General features: G+C 40.1%; 5 protein-coding genes and 1 long non-coding RNA gene across 10 annotated transcripts; 4 read left to right on the top strand and 2 right to left on the bottom strand.

Moving 5' to 3' along the window:
* The first annotated feature begins 585 nt into the window (after positions 1 to 585).
* Positions 586 to 1,324, top strand: LOC115563384 (C-type lectin 37Db). The gene is made up of 2 exons (XM_030386207.2): positions 586 to 721; positions 781 to 1,324. Exons 1-2 carry the CDS (start codon positions 652 to 654, stop codon positions 1,203 to 1,205), a joined length of 495 nt encoding a protein of 164 aa, XP_030242067.1. The 5' UTR covers positions 586 to 651; the 3' UTR covers positions 1,206 to 1,324.
* A 689-nt stretch (positions 1,325 to 2,013) lies between these two features.
* On the top strand, positions 2,014 to 2,786 carry LOC115563389 (C-type lectin 37Db). Of its 2 annotated transcripts, none has more exons than XR_016196514.1 (3): positions 2,014 to 2,142; positions 2,197 to 2,247; positions 2,300 to 2,537. XR_016196514.1 is itself a non-coding variant. In XM_030386211.2 (3 exons), exons 1-3 carry the CDS (start codon positions 2,073 to 2,075, stop codon positions 2,701 to 2,703), a joined length of 513 nt encoding a protein of 170 aa, XP_030242071.1. In that variant the 5' UTR covers positions 2,048 to 2,072; the 3' UTR covers positions 2,704 to 2,786. The 2 variants fall into 2 exon arrangements, 1 of the variants encoding a protein (XP_030242071.1); XM_030386211.2 differs by having other exon boundaries at positions 2,048 to 2,142; positions 2,209 to 2,247; positions 2,300 to 2,786.
* An 87-nt stretch (positions 2,787 to 2,873) lies between these two features.
* Positions 2,874 to 3,709, bottom strand: Trs23 (trafficking protein particle complex subunit 4-like protein Trs23). The gene is made up of 2 exons (XM_030386205.2): positions 3,435 to 3,709; positions 2,874 to 3,380 (listed from the first exon to the last, which is right to left on the bottom strand). Exons 1-2 carry the CDS (start codon positions 3,607 to 3,609, stop codon positions 2,896 to 2,898), a joined length of 660 nt encoding a protein of 219 aa, XP_030242065.1. The 5' UTR covers positions 3,610 to 3,709; the 3' UTR covers positions 2,874 to 2,895.
* A 674-nt stretch (positions 3,710 to 4,383) lies between these two features.
* LOC108649418 (protein FAM151B) lies at positions 4,384 to 6,483 on the top strand. Of its 2 annotated transcripts, none has more exons than XM_030386200.2 (4): positions 4,384 to 4,519; positions 5,060 to 5,308; positions 5,372 to 5,613; positions 5,670 to 6,483. In XM_030386200.2, exons 1-4 carry the CDS (start codon positions 4,408 to 4,410, stop codon positions 6,231 to 6,233), a joined length of 1,167 nt encoding a protein of 388 aa, XP_030242060.2. In that variant the 5' UTR covers positions 4,384 to 4,407; the 3' UTR covers positions 6,234 to 6,483. The 2 variants fall into 2 exon arrangements, with proteins under 2 accessions (XP_030242060.2, XP_017953876.2); XM_018098387.3 differs by lacking the exon at positions 4,384 to 4,519 and adding an exon at positions 4,569 to 4,975.
* pes (peste) lies at positions 6,441 to 12,420 on the bottom strand. Of its 3 annotated transcripts, XM_089257104.1 has the most exons (6): positions 11,991 to 12,420; positions 11,439 to 11,555; positions 10,143 to 10,487; positions 8,315 to 8,623; positions 7,462 to 8,246; positions 6,441 to 7,395 (listed from the first exon to the last, which is right to left on the bottom strand). In XM_089257104.1, the coding sequence occupies exons 2-6, from the start codon at positions 11,490 to 11,492 to the stop codon at positions 6,936 to 6,938; spliced, it is 1,953 nt and encodes a 650-aa protein (XP_089113230.1). In that variant the 5' UTR covers positions 11,493 to 11,555; positions 11,991 to 12,420; the 3' UTR covers positions 6,441 to 6,935. The 3 variants fall into 3 exon arrangements, with proteins under 3 accessions (XP_089113230.1, XP_089113232.1, XP_089113231.1); XM_089257106.1 differs by lacking the exon at positions 11,439 to 11,555; XM_089257105.1 differs by lacking the exon at positions 11,991 to 12,420 and having other exon boundaries at positions 10,143 to 10,483; positions 11,439 to 11,561.
* Positions 9,190 to 10,336, top strand: LOC149091903 (uncharacterized). Its single transcript, XR_016196374.1, has 2 exons — positions 9,190 to 9,865; positions 9,927 to 10,336. It is a non-coding gene; the product is annotated as an uncharacterized LOC149091903 (long non-coding RNA).
* Positions 12,421 to 12,749: the final 329 nt, after the last annotated feature.

The raw sequence follows: 12,749 nt of genomic DNA, 5'->3' as shown, positions 1-12,749 counted from the left end.
ATATTGGCTAATATGAAGATTAAATGTATAATTCGGACATCCTAAAATACTAATTAGCCGGTTCCCATGAACGATTATTTTCTTAACAAACCAAAAAATTTTATATTTTGTATTTAGATAACTTGGGAAATTAGGTTCATAATTATCCTCCTTTGATTTGTTTTGCACTTGAATAAACTTAAGATGACTATCTTAAGATAGTATCCTATTCTCTGTCTAATATGGAATAGCCTCATTTATTTCAAACATATATGGCTCCAAAAAAGTGTTTATATACCCTAGTTTTATTTTAAATACACTTCGGAATTTGGTTTTATTAGTAACCGTTATTATTTGATCGACTAAGGTTCCGCGCTATAAATATTTTGTTCCGTTTAATATAAAAAAGGTAATTAATCTGATCGTCTATGTATAGCAAATGAGAGTGCTATAGATTATTAAGGTACTGTACTTCTGGAGGAACTTCCCTACGAAGCGCTAAATTTACAACCACATTAAACAATTACTTTGGCAATTTATGGCAAGCACTTGACACTTTCTTATCGTGGTCATTGATAGCTTCTCGTATTTGGGCAAAATTGTATAAATACTGAATGCATTCTAGGAGTTTGAGTTTAGTCAGAGCTGGCCCGATTGGCAAATCCAAGCAGAATGAATGTAAAAATAGTTGTACTCTTGATTTCAATGCAATTGGCGGATTTCGGAATGTCGCACGAGACACGTGAGTATATCATAAAAACCTTAGGTTTAGAAGTAGAACTAATACAATTTCGTTTTTAGCTAACCTTTTTGCTCAAAAGAATGATTTGGGTAAATGCGTCAGCAGCTGCGGAGATTTCCCGATCAAAATTGGCAGTAAGCTCTATAAAATCGAGACCAAGTTGAAGGAGAACTGGTTTTCGGCAGCGGAGAGCTGCCGCAGGTGGGGCGGATATTTGCTGAACATCGAGAGCGCCACTGAAATAGAATTGATGGTATCGATTACTAACTCGGATCGGTTCTGGGTATCCGCGAACTGTTTGGCCCAAGATAGAAACTTCATTTCAATAGCAACTGGAGTGGCCATGCCCTACAGCAGCTGGGCTCCCGGACAGCCGGACAATTCGGCTGGCAATGAATACTGCGTTCAAGCAGCAAAAGCCGGACTATCCGATGAGCCCTGCGAAACTCGCCTCAACTATGTGTGCCAAGCGAACATACTATAGACAGCCTATACCTAACGGCATGATCACTAGAATATGATACAAAGGTCAATAAAGTGTAACATATTTAAATTGTAATTTGTAAAATTTGTCGAAAGTAAATACATGAATATTACCAATTATACTTTTCTATAATATATGTATATATAATAAGTAGATGTACTTTTTGGGGCACAGTACACTACGATTTCCTATAGAATATATGCATTCTTCAGCTCGAACATTGGGAAATGGGATATTGTATTGATAAAATGGTATGTAATACATATACATATGGAACCTAAGCATGAAAACTATGTTTATAGAGAGTGAGTTACATACAGTACATACAGTTGACGACTGCAACATATTGCCAGCAGAAATTAAAAATTTGTATTAAATACCAAACAGCAAATAATTTCAAAAAAATAAATATTATCAATAACTATTCTGTATATTACCCAATTTTTCTAAGCCCAACAATAATATGGTTTTATTAAGGCAGTAATTCTGTCTAGTTATCAGTTAAGAAAACACGGGGTTTGGTTAACATGACTAATCCTAAGTAGTTTTTTTTTTAATCTTCTACAAAAATAATGCCCAACTAGGTCATAATCTGGTCATTTGTTTTTTAAATTGTCAATCTTGTGTATCCTGAGAAATTAATTTCTGATAAATAAATCGTCCATATAAAAAGATAATGAGTCCAATCCTACGGGTTTTCCGATCCAATCAGACAGTTAATTCCTGGCTGAAATATTTATAATCCGCAATTCACAATTGTTGATTAACTTCTTTTTATAATGCTGATTGCTAAGACATTACGAGTCGAAGAGTATAAATACGAAAGCCTCTGTCCATTCGGTCATAACTTGGACTTCAGGCAGCACGATGAGAAATAACTTTTTGTTGCTACTAATCGTTCTTCAATTATGGGACTTTGCCATGCCAACACCGACGGGTAAATTTTCCTTGATAAATCATGTTAGAAATTCTTAATTTTCATTAATTCCAGATTTCGTCATAGGCGACGACCTATCACAGTTTATTGATTCGAATCGTACAGGTAAATAATTCTATTGACAAAGTACCACAGTCTATAAATTATTAACTTGTAGTCGCAAATGTGGATGCAGAGTCTAAATATCAAACTAACTTCCCCATTCAAATTGGCAACAAGTTCTACCGTGCTGAGACCAATTTGAAGGCCAACTGGCATCAGGCGGCGCACAATTGCCGGAAACTGGGAGGACACTTGCTCAATATTGAGAGCAGCACGGAAATGGATTTGATCCTATCGGTCATCCCATCTAGCAGATATTGGACATCGGGTAATTGCCTGGCAGAGAACAGAATATGGATCTCTATTGCCACTGGTGAGCCCATGCCTTATCTAAGATGGCATAAAGGAGAACCCAACAATCTGAAGGAATTATGCATCGAGTTGAGGGAAACAGAGCTCAATGACGTTTTTTGTGACACAGTACTTAATTATATATGTGAAGCGAGGACAATACCATAATATAGTAAATAACGGCATGGCTAGCGGGCTTCACTGCTATGATTAAATTATAAACGTAAAAATAAAGACCAGTCTATTCAAAACTTCTACTTCTACTATAGAAAAATTTTGTACGCAAGAAATCTATGACCACTGGTCAGTGCTATGACTTAATGATTACAGCTTGAAAGTTTTATCAGTATATTTTACAGTTTATTTATCAATATTGTTAATCCCCGTCTTTTCCACTTGCAATAAAAGTTCCTGCAGTTTATTGTCAAACAGTTCACATCGTATGGGCATCTCTAGTGAATAAAATGGATTTTTGAGAACATAGTCTGAATACAGCTCATAGACTTTGCGCAGCAAGAGGTCCATGCCGTTTAGACCCGTTTCCGAGATCACAATGAACTTGACACCTGTCAGCGTTTGAAAGCAATGTAACGTAAAGGTGTCCGCTTCCAACAGCTCGATGCCTGAGCTCTTGGGCTCTGGACTCAGTTGGCTGGCAATAGCAAACAGCGGATAGAACATACTTGCGAGAAATATTTTCTCGTTTGTTGTCATCTTGGGGCGACTAAACTTGAGGTTGATAGGAAAATTGTCTGCTGACTCCAGCATGGTCTTCACATCGCGACCATCCTCCAGCGTGGCACCATTCACTGTCATGCCATTAACGGCGACCAGAACATGTCCCACTGAAACACAATGTGATTAAGCAGAGGAACGTAAGGAAAAAAGGCAACACCTACCGTTGATACCATCCTTGCGGTTGAATGCCACGGAAATTTTTTTGGGGTCGTAGTCGAGCACCAAGTCCAGTGGATATGTGAATGTCTTCTCATGCTCTATTCGTGGCACATTATTGTCCAGATTGAATATAAGACCACCGGATTTGCTAACTATATACACTCCATAAATAATCATTTTTGTTTTATGTTCGAGAAGGCGTCAGCTGATTGTGAGACACCAAAATAAACTTTACATTGTGTTCCACTGTTATTAAACAGTAATACACTGAAGAAAAAAACGGATATTGTTGCGCTTAGTTTTCAGAGTTGAGGATTACTCTTTGGTTGTTACAAGTTAATTTAGTTTTAAATGGATAAATTCATTTAGCAAAGGGTATGGGAATTAAACTGTACAAAATTTAAACTGAAGGTAATTCAATGGAAAATGTTAACAGTGCCAATGTGAGTCAACTATCGATAGGCTTACAGATACCATATATATTATTCACGTGAGGCACAAAAGGAAGCTGCTAATATAATTATTATTGTTAAGAATATACCAAGCATGGCCATTACCATAGCTATTTAAAACTGTCAACCATTTATTTATAGTCTTAAGCTATTCGCCCACTTCAATTTTCACGTTATGCCGATCATTTTTGAAAATAGCGGCAAACAGAAAAACTTGATATCGATATCGATCTCTTATCGCGGTAGTTTCGCCGAACTATCGGATTATCCAAAAATTATTATATTAATGTTCGCGGTATGAAAAAGATTATGTTCAAAATAATACTGTAAAAAGTTTAAATTTTAATGATATAATCGCACTAATAATTATTATCTGCCTTAGTTATTTGCTTGGTTGAGATCATAACTATTAATTAATTTTAATTGGATGTTCAAAAGTCAAAGATAAGAAGAAGAGCAATAGTACTTCAAATTTAATCACTTGATTTTACTTATCGAACAGTCGTCTATTACTTACTGATTAATGCAATTGTTTCACTCCAGTAGGCCCAGCAAGAACATGGCAATTAATAACGCAGATCCATGCCAAGGCTATCAAAGGTCACTGTCACTTGCAATACTGATTTGCATGCTCGGTAATATTGCTTGGACTTATCTAAAAAAAAAAAAAAGAAAAAACAACTTTCAACTGCCCGTTCAAGCATCACTTGCATCATACGGCGCATGTGCACTGCGGCTATCCATAAGTCAGTGCTTCATAATATAAACATAAATCGCATTGCTCTTTCTTTATTCAATTTTTTGTCCCGCAGTTGAACTTCAGCTGCAGCAGCATTTGCTCCAGTTAGCGGCGCCTAAATAAAAGTAATATTCATAAACCGTCACTAAAGGTGTTCACACACTCACATACATACATACACACATGCACACAAATCGACTCTGTCACACCATACACATTTGTTCAAACTGTATATGCATACATACATACATATGCTTACGTTGAGAATTGAACTCTATTTGTGAGTAAACAAATGCTCCTCATTCATGTGACTGTCTCCGCGAGCGTCAATTCCAAATCGTTTTGCCCAAAGGTAAGAAGTCTCTCATTTATATGCATATGACACTCTATTCGGTTGTTGTTGTTATTGTAATACAAAATACATTGATTTAAATAGCACACTCTGTGGTTAAAATCAATGGAACTGCTTTGAACGCCAGCGTCAATTACTACGAGCTGACAGCACCGCAACCACTGCAGCCTAGTGCGTCCATCGATATTGTGCTGCAGGAGCAGGCTCAGCATGCTATAGTGGACATGGCTCGATTCGACAAGGGCAAACTCATCGCCAAGGCGGCCAACCTGACCTCCATTCGCTGGGCCCATGCCGTCAACAGTCAACAACTCCTGGCGGAGGCTCTTGGCGGTAAGCATAGCTCTGCTCTTCCATCAGCCCAATTTCTTCTTACGAATCCACGCCACTTAACAGGTGACATTGATATGATTGAGGCCGACATTGTGCTCGGTCAGCTGAACGGTGAGGGCCTCGTCTTACCGGTTATGGCACACCCACCGGCAAATACTTCGGACTTGACACTGAAGGACTTTCTGAATCAAATCAAGGCACACAACGAGGTCCATGAGGGCGCCGAGAAGGGCGTTAAATTGGACTTCAAGTCAATTGAAGTATTCGAAGGATCGCTCGGTATACTGGATGAGAGCATACCTAAGGTAATCCAAACTATGAAGCAATATGACAAATGTTAAATAGTCAAATAATCCTTCAGATGACCTATCCCATTTGGATAAACGCTGACATTATCAGTGGCCCTGTAGAACAAAACAGCAGCGTGCCTGTGGATCCGCCAGCCTTTTTCGCCGGCTGCATGCGCTACAAGCAGGCCGTTCTATCCATTGGCTGGACTACCAACTGGGGCGCCAATTACCGGGAGGGCGAGTACACTCAGGCGCAGTGCGATGCAATGCTGCAGGCCATCAACGACAACAATGTGACCTCCACCGGACAGGTGATAACCTTTCCAGTAAGAGCCGGAATCGCAGCTAACAGCGGAACACAGCTGCACAATCTAGTCTCAGCTGTAAATGCAACCAATGAATGCACCTTGACCATTTGGTCTTCAAACGGCGATTACGTCAATGTGGCAGAGCTGCGGAAGCTAATATTTAGTTTCGGGTTGGATCGCGTCTACTTGGATGTGCCAGAGGAGCTGTCCTCACAGTTGGATTTACACAAGACAGGTAACGGTGCTGGTACCTTCAATTCCCTGGTTAGCTTCAGCTTCATCAGCCTTTGCTTCTGGGCCTTCTCCAGCTGGTTGAAGAGCGAATAAACAAATTCCTGGGATTTGGTAATGTTTTCTGTTTTCTTTTGTTTAATTCAATTTCATTTTCTCGAAGGTTTGGGTTTATTATGTTATCAATGTATTATTTTCACTGGAGAATGCTTTAAGAATATGCCTTTAGGCTTTGTATATCACTTCATTCGCGTTGTATAAAAATCTTGTAATCGCTTTACAAAGACAAAAATAATTATGCACTAATTTTAAATATTTATAATATAATATATAAAAATACTTTGGACGTGCGCAATTTTAATTTTAACAATGGGATTGACGGCTATCGACCTAGGATAATCACTTATATACAGAGTTAAGTTAGCCTACTAAAATAATTAAATGACTTTTGTTTGGGGTTTCTTTCACTTTTTGGCACTAATTAATAAATAATCTTATCAATCTCTCTCGATACTCCTGCTATTTACTGAGGTAACCTTGTGAGCATGATGTGTGTGTCTCTATTTCTAGTGTTGCTCTATGTGTGTGTGTGTGTGTGTGTGTGTAACGTGGGATACTTAATGTATTTAATGTTATGAATTAAGCAACTCGACTGAAGACTGACAACTCTTAACTAAGGTCTGTTGAGTCTTATTGGCGAGACTTGGCGCAGTGCTTGTCTTTGGCTCCCCTAAGGCAACATATAGGTATCTATATATACATATATATAACAACGATAGAAATGCTGAATGCATTACGTTAGCTAATTATCACATCTGTTGAACAGCTCTCAATCAGGCGATCTCTAGACGTATTGCCGTGGCTACTTCCGTCGTCGCCCTCCTCAATCCCTGAGCTCCGCCTGTAATCTAACAGGCGCACGCCCACGCGCTCGTTGTGGCTGGGATTCTGGCGGAATAACTGCTGCACAGTTAACGTTGCTCCAGTCGCACTGGCGCCAACGGCCAGTGAGGTAAGCGGCCGAAGGACCGCCGCCTTGGCTTTGGGATCGTCGCTGTGGCAGAGGCTCGTCAATTTGCGCGTGGGATACCAACAGGCGCAAATAAGTCCGCCGGCTAAGAGAATGCCCGTAAATACTTGGCCCAGCATTACTATGAGTGGAACTAAACCAATGTTGCTAGCGATTTCCTCACTGACCCGCACTCGCTCTTCAGCCCACATAAGGGGCAGCAAAATGCGTGGCACACGCGCATAAAGTCTAAAATTATAATTTCTGATTAATTTCGATTCATTTTTTTGCCTAAGCAGTACAAGATATACTTACGCGACGCCCGAAACCGGCTCCATCAGATAATTAGCCTGGAACCCACCGCCTACATCCATGGGCACGCCAGCATTTGGCTCCAAGGCCATGTAAAATTCATGCTTTTCCTTCTCCGGATGCAGTCCATCCAATGCTTCCAGATAGATGGGATCGGCCAGATAAAAGTGCGGATAGGACATGAAGATGGACGTGTTATAGCTGCAATACTTGATGTTAATAACACCGGCCGGGAAGCATTGCCCATCCACGCACAGACAACTGGTGTCCGGATACATTGTGCCATTGTCTACGGCGTGCCGAGTGCCGCTGTATTTGTATGCAGTGATGCCATGGATGGTGACTGTTTCCGTATAGTCCAGCGGCACGGCTCGGCACATTTTGGGCATGTAGAGGTAGACGGGTTCACTGGTGTTCAAATTGGGAGGAAAGAATTCACCCATGGAGCCCATAACGTTGCCACAGGCTCCACTATAAGCGCCCGTGTGTGTCTTATTGTTCCAGGAATAGATTTGTCCCATTTTACGGATATCATCAGCGCCAGTGAACATATTGATGTCGCCATCAAAGCTGGTGCTCCCATTCCGGCCGTACTGATAGCCGATGCGATCGAACGGCACATTCTCTGGGCTAATAAATTTACCCAGAGTCACCAGCTTATGCACAAAGCCCTTGAATAACCACTCCTCGGCAGTCCGCGTCTCACTGATCTCCTGTGTGGAGCTCAGCGTGGTCGATGCCACAAATTGAAACAACGTGTTCAATTCGCTTAAACGTTTGGCACCCGCCTATGGGAATAGCATTCATTCACTTATTAATTCAGATCTTTGATTCAATAGCCTTATAGCCAACTTACGTGCGCCACTGTGTTCACCGAGGTGACGATATCCTGGAGCGTACCATTGCTGCCCGCAGCATCGAAGTAGAAATATGCCTTTTTCCGAAATGAAATCGAAGCATTGTGATTGTGCCACTCGATGTCGACCTTATCGGGCTTCTCTCGAAATCGATAGGGCCCCAGTTGCTCAAAGTGCGGTTTCCTCTTTGAGCCCTCGTACAAATCCTCGGGATTTGTCCAATTGAATAAATAAACATCAAAGTTTAGCGGCAACGGCGACACTTTCCAGCCCTCAAACGCTGGTGATGTGGGACTGAGGGCCATTTCCTGCAATATGGAATTATATAGATGTTTTACTTAAGTAATATTCACGACGGTGTTTAGTTGCAGTTAAAAGTCATTAGTTGTAATTGTTTTTTCAGTCAAACAATTAGAATTAATTACTTTTAACTGCAACCAGCCCGATATTACCAGAAACTCTTTTCGCATGATTTAACTGGCTCAGTTTAAGGAACATAATAGATGTGTCTCAGCTTTAACAGTTGCGATAATAGCCGCACAGGGAGGAAGATTATGAGGCTTATAGAGAAATTGCGTGTGCTTTGAAAATGTTTTAAACAACCTCTGGCTACATTGTTGGCTATCTATGCAATTTTCCAATCGTCCAGTCAAATGTCATGTGAGTCTAGTGTTATCAGCAATGCCAGGCTGATGGGCCATCAATAATCCATCACGACTTGTAATCATCGTATGGTTAGATTCTAGGTGTATACCACTTGGAACAAATCCGAGGCGGCCATTTTGAAATTCAAGTTTTTAACTATAATCTTGAAGCAAAAATTGTTGCTTTTTTGTTGTGTTTCGAGTTCAGGAAATGAGTAACTGATAAAAGGCGATAGAGGTATGTTTTGCGGTAACGGCACGTGTGAATATGCACAAATATGAATTTATTTCATTTGTTGTTCATGTCATATGGGTAAGAATATATAAATCGGCTATACAGGTGTTCTGTGGTCAAGGGCTAATTGGGGTAGTATCAAAAGTAAAGCCTTTTATGAATTTGCTTTGCGGGCAATGCAAGCCGTAAAAATTGAATAGACAGTACACAGCTGCAACAACAACAAGGTCGATTCAGACCACTCGGCTATAATCGCCCAATGGTAGTCAGCGCGATTGATAAGTACGCTTTGAGATAAGATAAAACTACTTGTTACGGAAAAAGCTCGAATTGTTTGTTTTCTTGTTTGTCTGGGCAACACACACGTAAATATTTCCGTTGCTAGCATAATTGCGAAAAATGATCAGCGATCCGATTTCAGCTGCAGCTGCTCCAGTGAATCATGTCACTTAACGATTATGATATATCAGTCCATATCGTTGCCAGCTGTTCAAAACTTCCCAAGTATACTTAGTCAGTTGCCAAAATATAGAAAAAATGTAATGTGGCCATAAAAAATGTATCTTATCTAGGGGTTTTTTTTATTTTTTTTTTTTTCGAACACCTGCACACACTCAATTCTTGCTGTCTTTGTGGGAATTGATTCCAATTGATTTGGAGAGAGACAAGTGGTGAACCAAACCCCCCTCCCCGTTCCCGCCGTCCATGCCATACTAATTGTATGCTAATGAGCGGGGTTCACATTCAGTTGACCTCCCATCGTTTCGGCAAATTGACATGTGCGAGAGCTGTACTCTCTTGGGGCTAGAGATGGAACTTATCGAGTCAATGGCGAACGGCGGGCAATGACTGATGTATGTAATTAGGATGACTGTGCTATTAGATAAGGCCGAGCAGCGTGATGCGACGATGCGAGAATCATGCAACAAATATTCATATCCAACTTACCCTGCCGCGCATGCGCGTAAATATGTCAATCCAGTTGCGCAGAAGGTAAACGCCAGCGGCTATGCAGCAAGCGCCTAGAATGACAATGCTGAGCCGCCAGGCGCAGTGGCGTGCACGTGACGTCATCTCTGCGGGCTGCTCTTCTTGTTGCTTTTGTTGCGATTTTCGATGACGATTGCTGTCAGCGTCTCTGGTCGTGCCTGCACAAAAGGCTTCGCTTGTTGCTTTTGTTGTTGTTCTGCAGGCAACTCTCGTTGCCTTCTTTACGCCTGTTCTCTTGCTCTTACTGCGCTGCACTGAGGCTAAGCGCTTGTGATTTCTCGTCGCCGGAGTCGTTGACGCTGCCTGCACATACAGATAAGCAAAAAAAAAAAAGTCAAAACAAAAACAAAATAAAGAGAATGTTAAAGTCCATGTTAGTATTCGTGAATGTGTGTGAGTTCGCATTTAGGCGAGCTACGGCTTATCGTTATTGTTATCGAAAGTGGCAAAGGCTCGTCTAGGAATTTTGAGCGGCTAAAGAGAGCAGTGCCTAAGAGAGGCGATATCAAAATTAAGCGGATGACGCGCCGTAGAGCAACACCACTAAGCTTTACTGCGCCGTAAATATAAATCTTACTATGTCTAATTGCCAACAAATTTTGTACATACATATGTGACAATGCGAGCGCAAGTAATATAGAGCGCTAGACGAGAATCCGAACAAAAATAACTTACAAATCATACCATTATAGAAAGTTTCAATGATTTTACTATTCGCGGTTGGGCTCTTAACCGGTTCAAATGGCAATGGGCGTGGGAGACAGAAGTAAGCTATTTTAGTTTGGGCCATTTTTGCCATGATGAAGCAATAGCATTTTAACATTCCTATGCTCATATGTACATATGTACGTGCGTTCATTTTTTATTGATGCACGTAGCAAGGTTAAATAGACATTGAGAAAACCCGTTTTCCCCTGCCTGCACCAATTGCTGCACTCCGTTAACGCCCCGAGCTTCACAGCACCGCCTACGTCTGCCTTTTTTTGCTGTGCGCTCTGATTACTTTACGCGTTATTTACACAGATTATGGACTTTTTAACATAGTGCAAACTCACTTGTGGGTACAGGAAAAATATACATACATTCATGTACATGTATGTATATGCATACATACACATAATAATCACGCGAACCTAACACTTATTCATGGACAGAAAAAAAAGTTCGCTAGCGCTGTTGCTGGGCTATGGTAGTTAAAAAAAAGCGACAATCATTGTTAACAGTTTTAGTGGGCTATTGAATAAAATTATTTACTTGCACAGGTATCCTTGAGCCGATGTGCACGTCACTTCCGCAACCTGTTGACATGTTATGTGGTTTGGCTATGTTTATTCATATGCTTTATTTGTTGTTCTTGTTGATATAAAATACCTATAAATAGGCGAAACAGTACAATCTGCCAAAATGAAAATAAGTAACATACATATGTATATGTATACACATATGTACATATGTATGTATGTTGATACATTGTATGTTCCCTCAGCCCGTGTCTGAATTTGCATTAATAATTTGTATTATTAATCTAAAAACTCGCTAACGATGCGTCATGATTTCGGTTGCGAAACGCAACTCCAACAATATATCAGCAAAAAACAAATAAAAGTGTGTGTATTATATTTTATAATCATTATAATAAGGAACGTCTGTTCAACGCTCTGCCATTAAGGCTCTCGCGCTCGCGCTTTGTGCTCTCTCACGAAATATTTGTGCTCACACACACGCACGCACTCACGCACTCACTCGCTCACTCTCTCTGGCCCTCGACAAAAACAACAATATACGCGTAGGGAATTCGTTTCTTACGTTTTAGCTCAAATGGTGATATATTTTTGCGTATGCAACTATTATTTGATCACTTATTGCAGTTGTCACCTTTACTGCTTCTTCTTCTTTTTGTTCGAATCGCATAGCATTTTTCAATCGTTTACTCTGCATTCGTTTTCAAATACTTTTTAATTGAATTCAATTCAAATTACACAAGTATAAATATTTATTACGATTAAAACGATTCTTCAAATGCGCTTTGAGGCTTTTGCTCTATGTCTGTCTGTTCTGTTTGCATTGCGGCGTCTATTTCTTGCATATTTTCGTCTCACTCGCTCGCATGACTTTTAATCGCTAGACAACGCCGCACCGTTAACTTGATCTTGAACTCGGCCAAAAAGCCACGCGTCGCTAACTTTCGTGTCCGAGCGGCACCGTGCCTGTTCTGTGACTGAAACTATTTTCTGTTTTCGAATTGCCACCAAGCAGCAATTATACATATATTTTTCATTAAAGCAAATATAAAATAATGATGTGCTGATCGACTTGACAATACTCTACATTAATATTAGAATTCATCAAAATGAATTTGTCTGTGAAAGAGCGCAAGTAAAATGTTGTACATGTTTATAAATTAATTATATTTTGGAAATGAGAGATATAGGAATTAATTAATTATTTATTATTTACATAAATACAGGACAAGTGGCTATTGCTTACAAAAGATACACATGTGCTACAAAATTGTTATGATATTTATATTAAGGCAGGGTATGCATCACAAATGAGCGTGTAAGC

This window comes from Drosophila navojoa, chromosome 3 (assembly GCF_054131105.1).
Source record: "Drosophila navojoa isolate 15081-1374.11 chromosome 3, UAZ_NAV_1.0, whole genome shotgun sequence".
NCBI classification, from domain to species: domain Eukaryota; kingdom Metazoa; phylum Arthropoda; class Insecta; order Diptera; family Drosophilidae; genus Drosophila; species Drosophila navojoa.
Note: the sequence above shows the minus strand (reverse complement) of the source record. Positions and strands in the feature narration are given on the sequence as shown.

Coding starts and splice junctions, on each gene's coding strand:
- LOC115563384 (XM_030386207.2), top strand. CDS start 652: ATGAATGTAAAAATAGTTGTACTCTTGATTTCAATGCAATTGGCGGAT. Junction 722..780: donor CGGAATGTCGCACGAGACAC/GTGAGTATATCA, acceptor TTTCGTTTTTAG/CTAACCTTTTTGCTCAAAAG.
- LOC115563389 (XM_030386211.2), top strand. CDS start 2,073: ATGAGAAATAACTTTTTGTTGCTACTAATCGTTCTTCAATTATGGGAC. Junction 2,143..2,208: donor TGCCATGCCAACACCGACGG/GTAAATTTTCCT, acceptor ATTTCGTCATAG/GCGACGACCTATCACAGTTT. Junction 2,248..2,299: donor TATTGATTCGAATCGTACAG/GTAAATAATTCT, acceptor ATTAACTTGTAG/TCGCAAATGTGGATGCAGAG.
- Trs23 (XM_030386205.2), bottom strand. CDS start 3,609: ATGATTATTTATGGAGTGTATATAGTTAGCAAATCCGGTGGTCTTATA. Junction 3,381..3,434: donor CCGCAAGGATGGTATCAACG/GTAGGTGTTGCC, acceptor ATTGTGTTTCAG/TGGGACATGTTCTGGTCGCC.
- LOC108649418 (XM_030386200.2), top strand. CDS start 4,408: ATGCAATTGTTTCACTCCAGTAGGCCCAGCAAGAACATGGCAATTAAT. Junction 4,520..5,059: donor AATACTGATTTGCATGCTCG/GTAATATTGCTT, acceptor TGATTTAAATAG/CACACTCTGTGGTTAAAATC. Junction 5,614..5,669: donor TGGATGAGAGCATACCTAAG/GTAATCCAAACT, acceptor ATAATCCTTCAG/ATGACCTATCCCATTTGGAT.
- pes (XM_089257104.1), bottom strand. CDS start 11,492: ATGTCAACAGGTTGCGGAAGTGACGTGCACATCGGCTCAAGGATACCT. Junction 8,624..10,142: donor TTACGCGCATGCGCGGCAGG/GTAAGTTGGATA, acceptor TCCATATTGCAG/GAAATGGCCCTCAGTCCCAC. Junction 7,396..7,461: donor GAGCCGGTTTCGGGCGTCGC/GTAAGTATATCT, acceptor TTATAATTTTAG/ACTTTATGCGCGTGTGCCAC.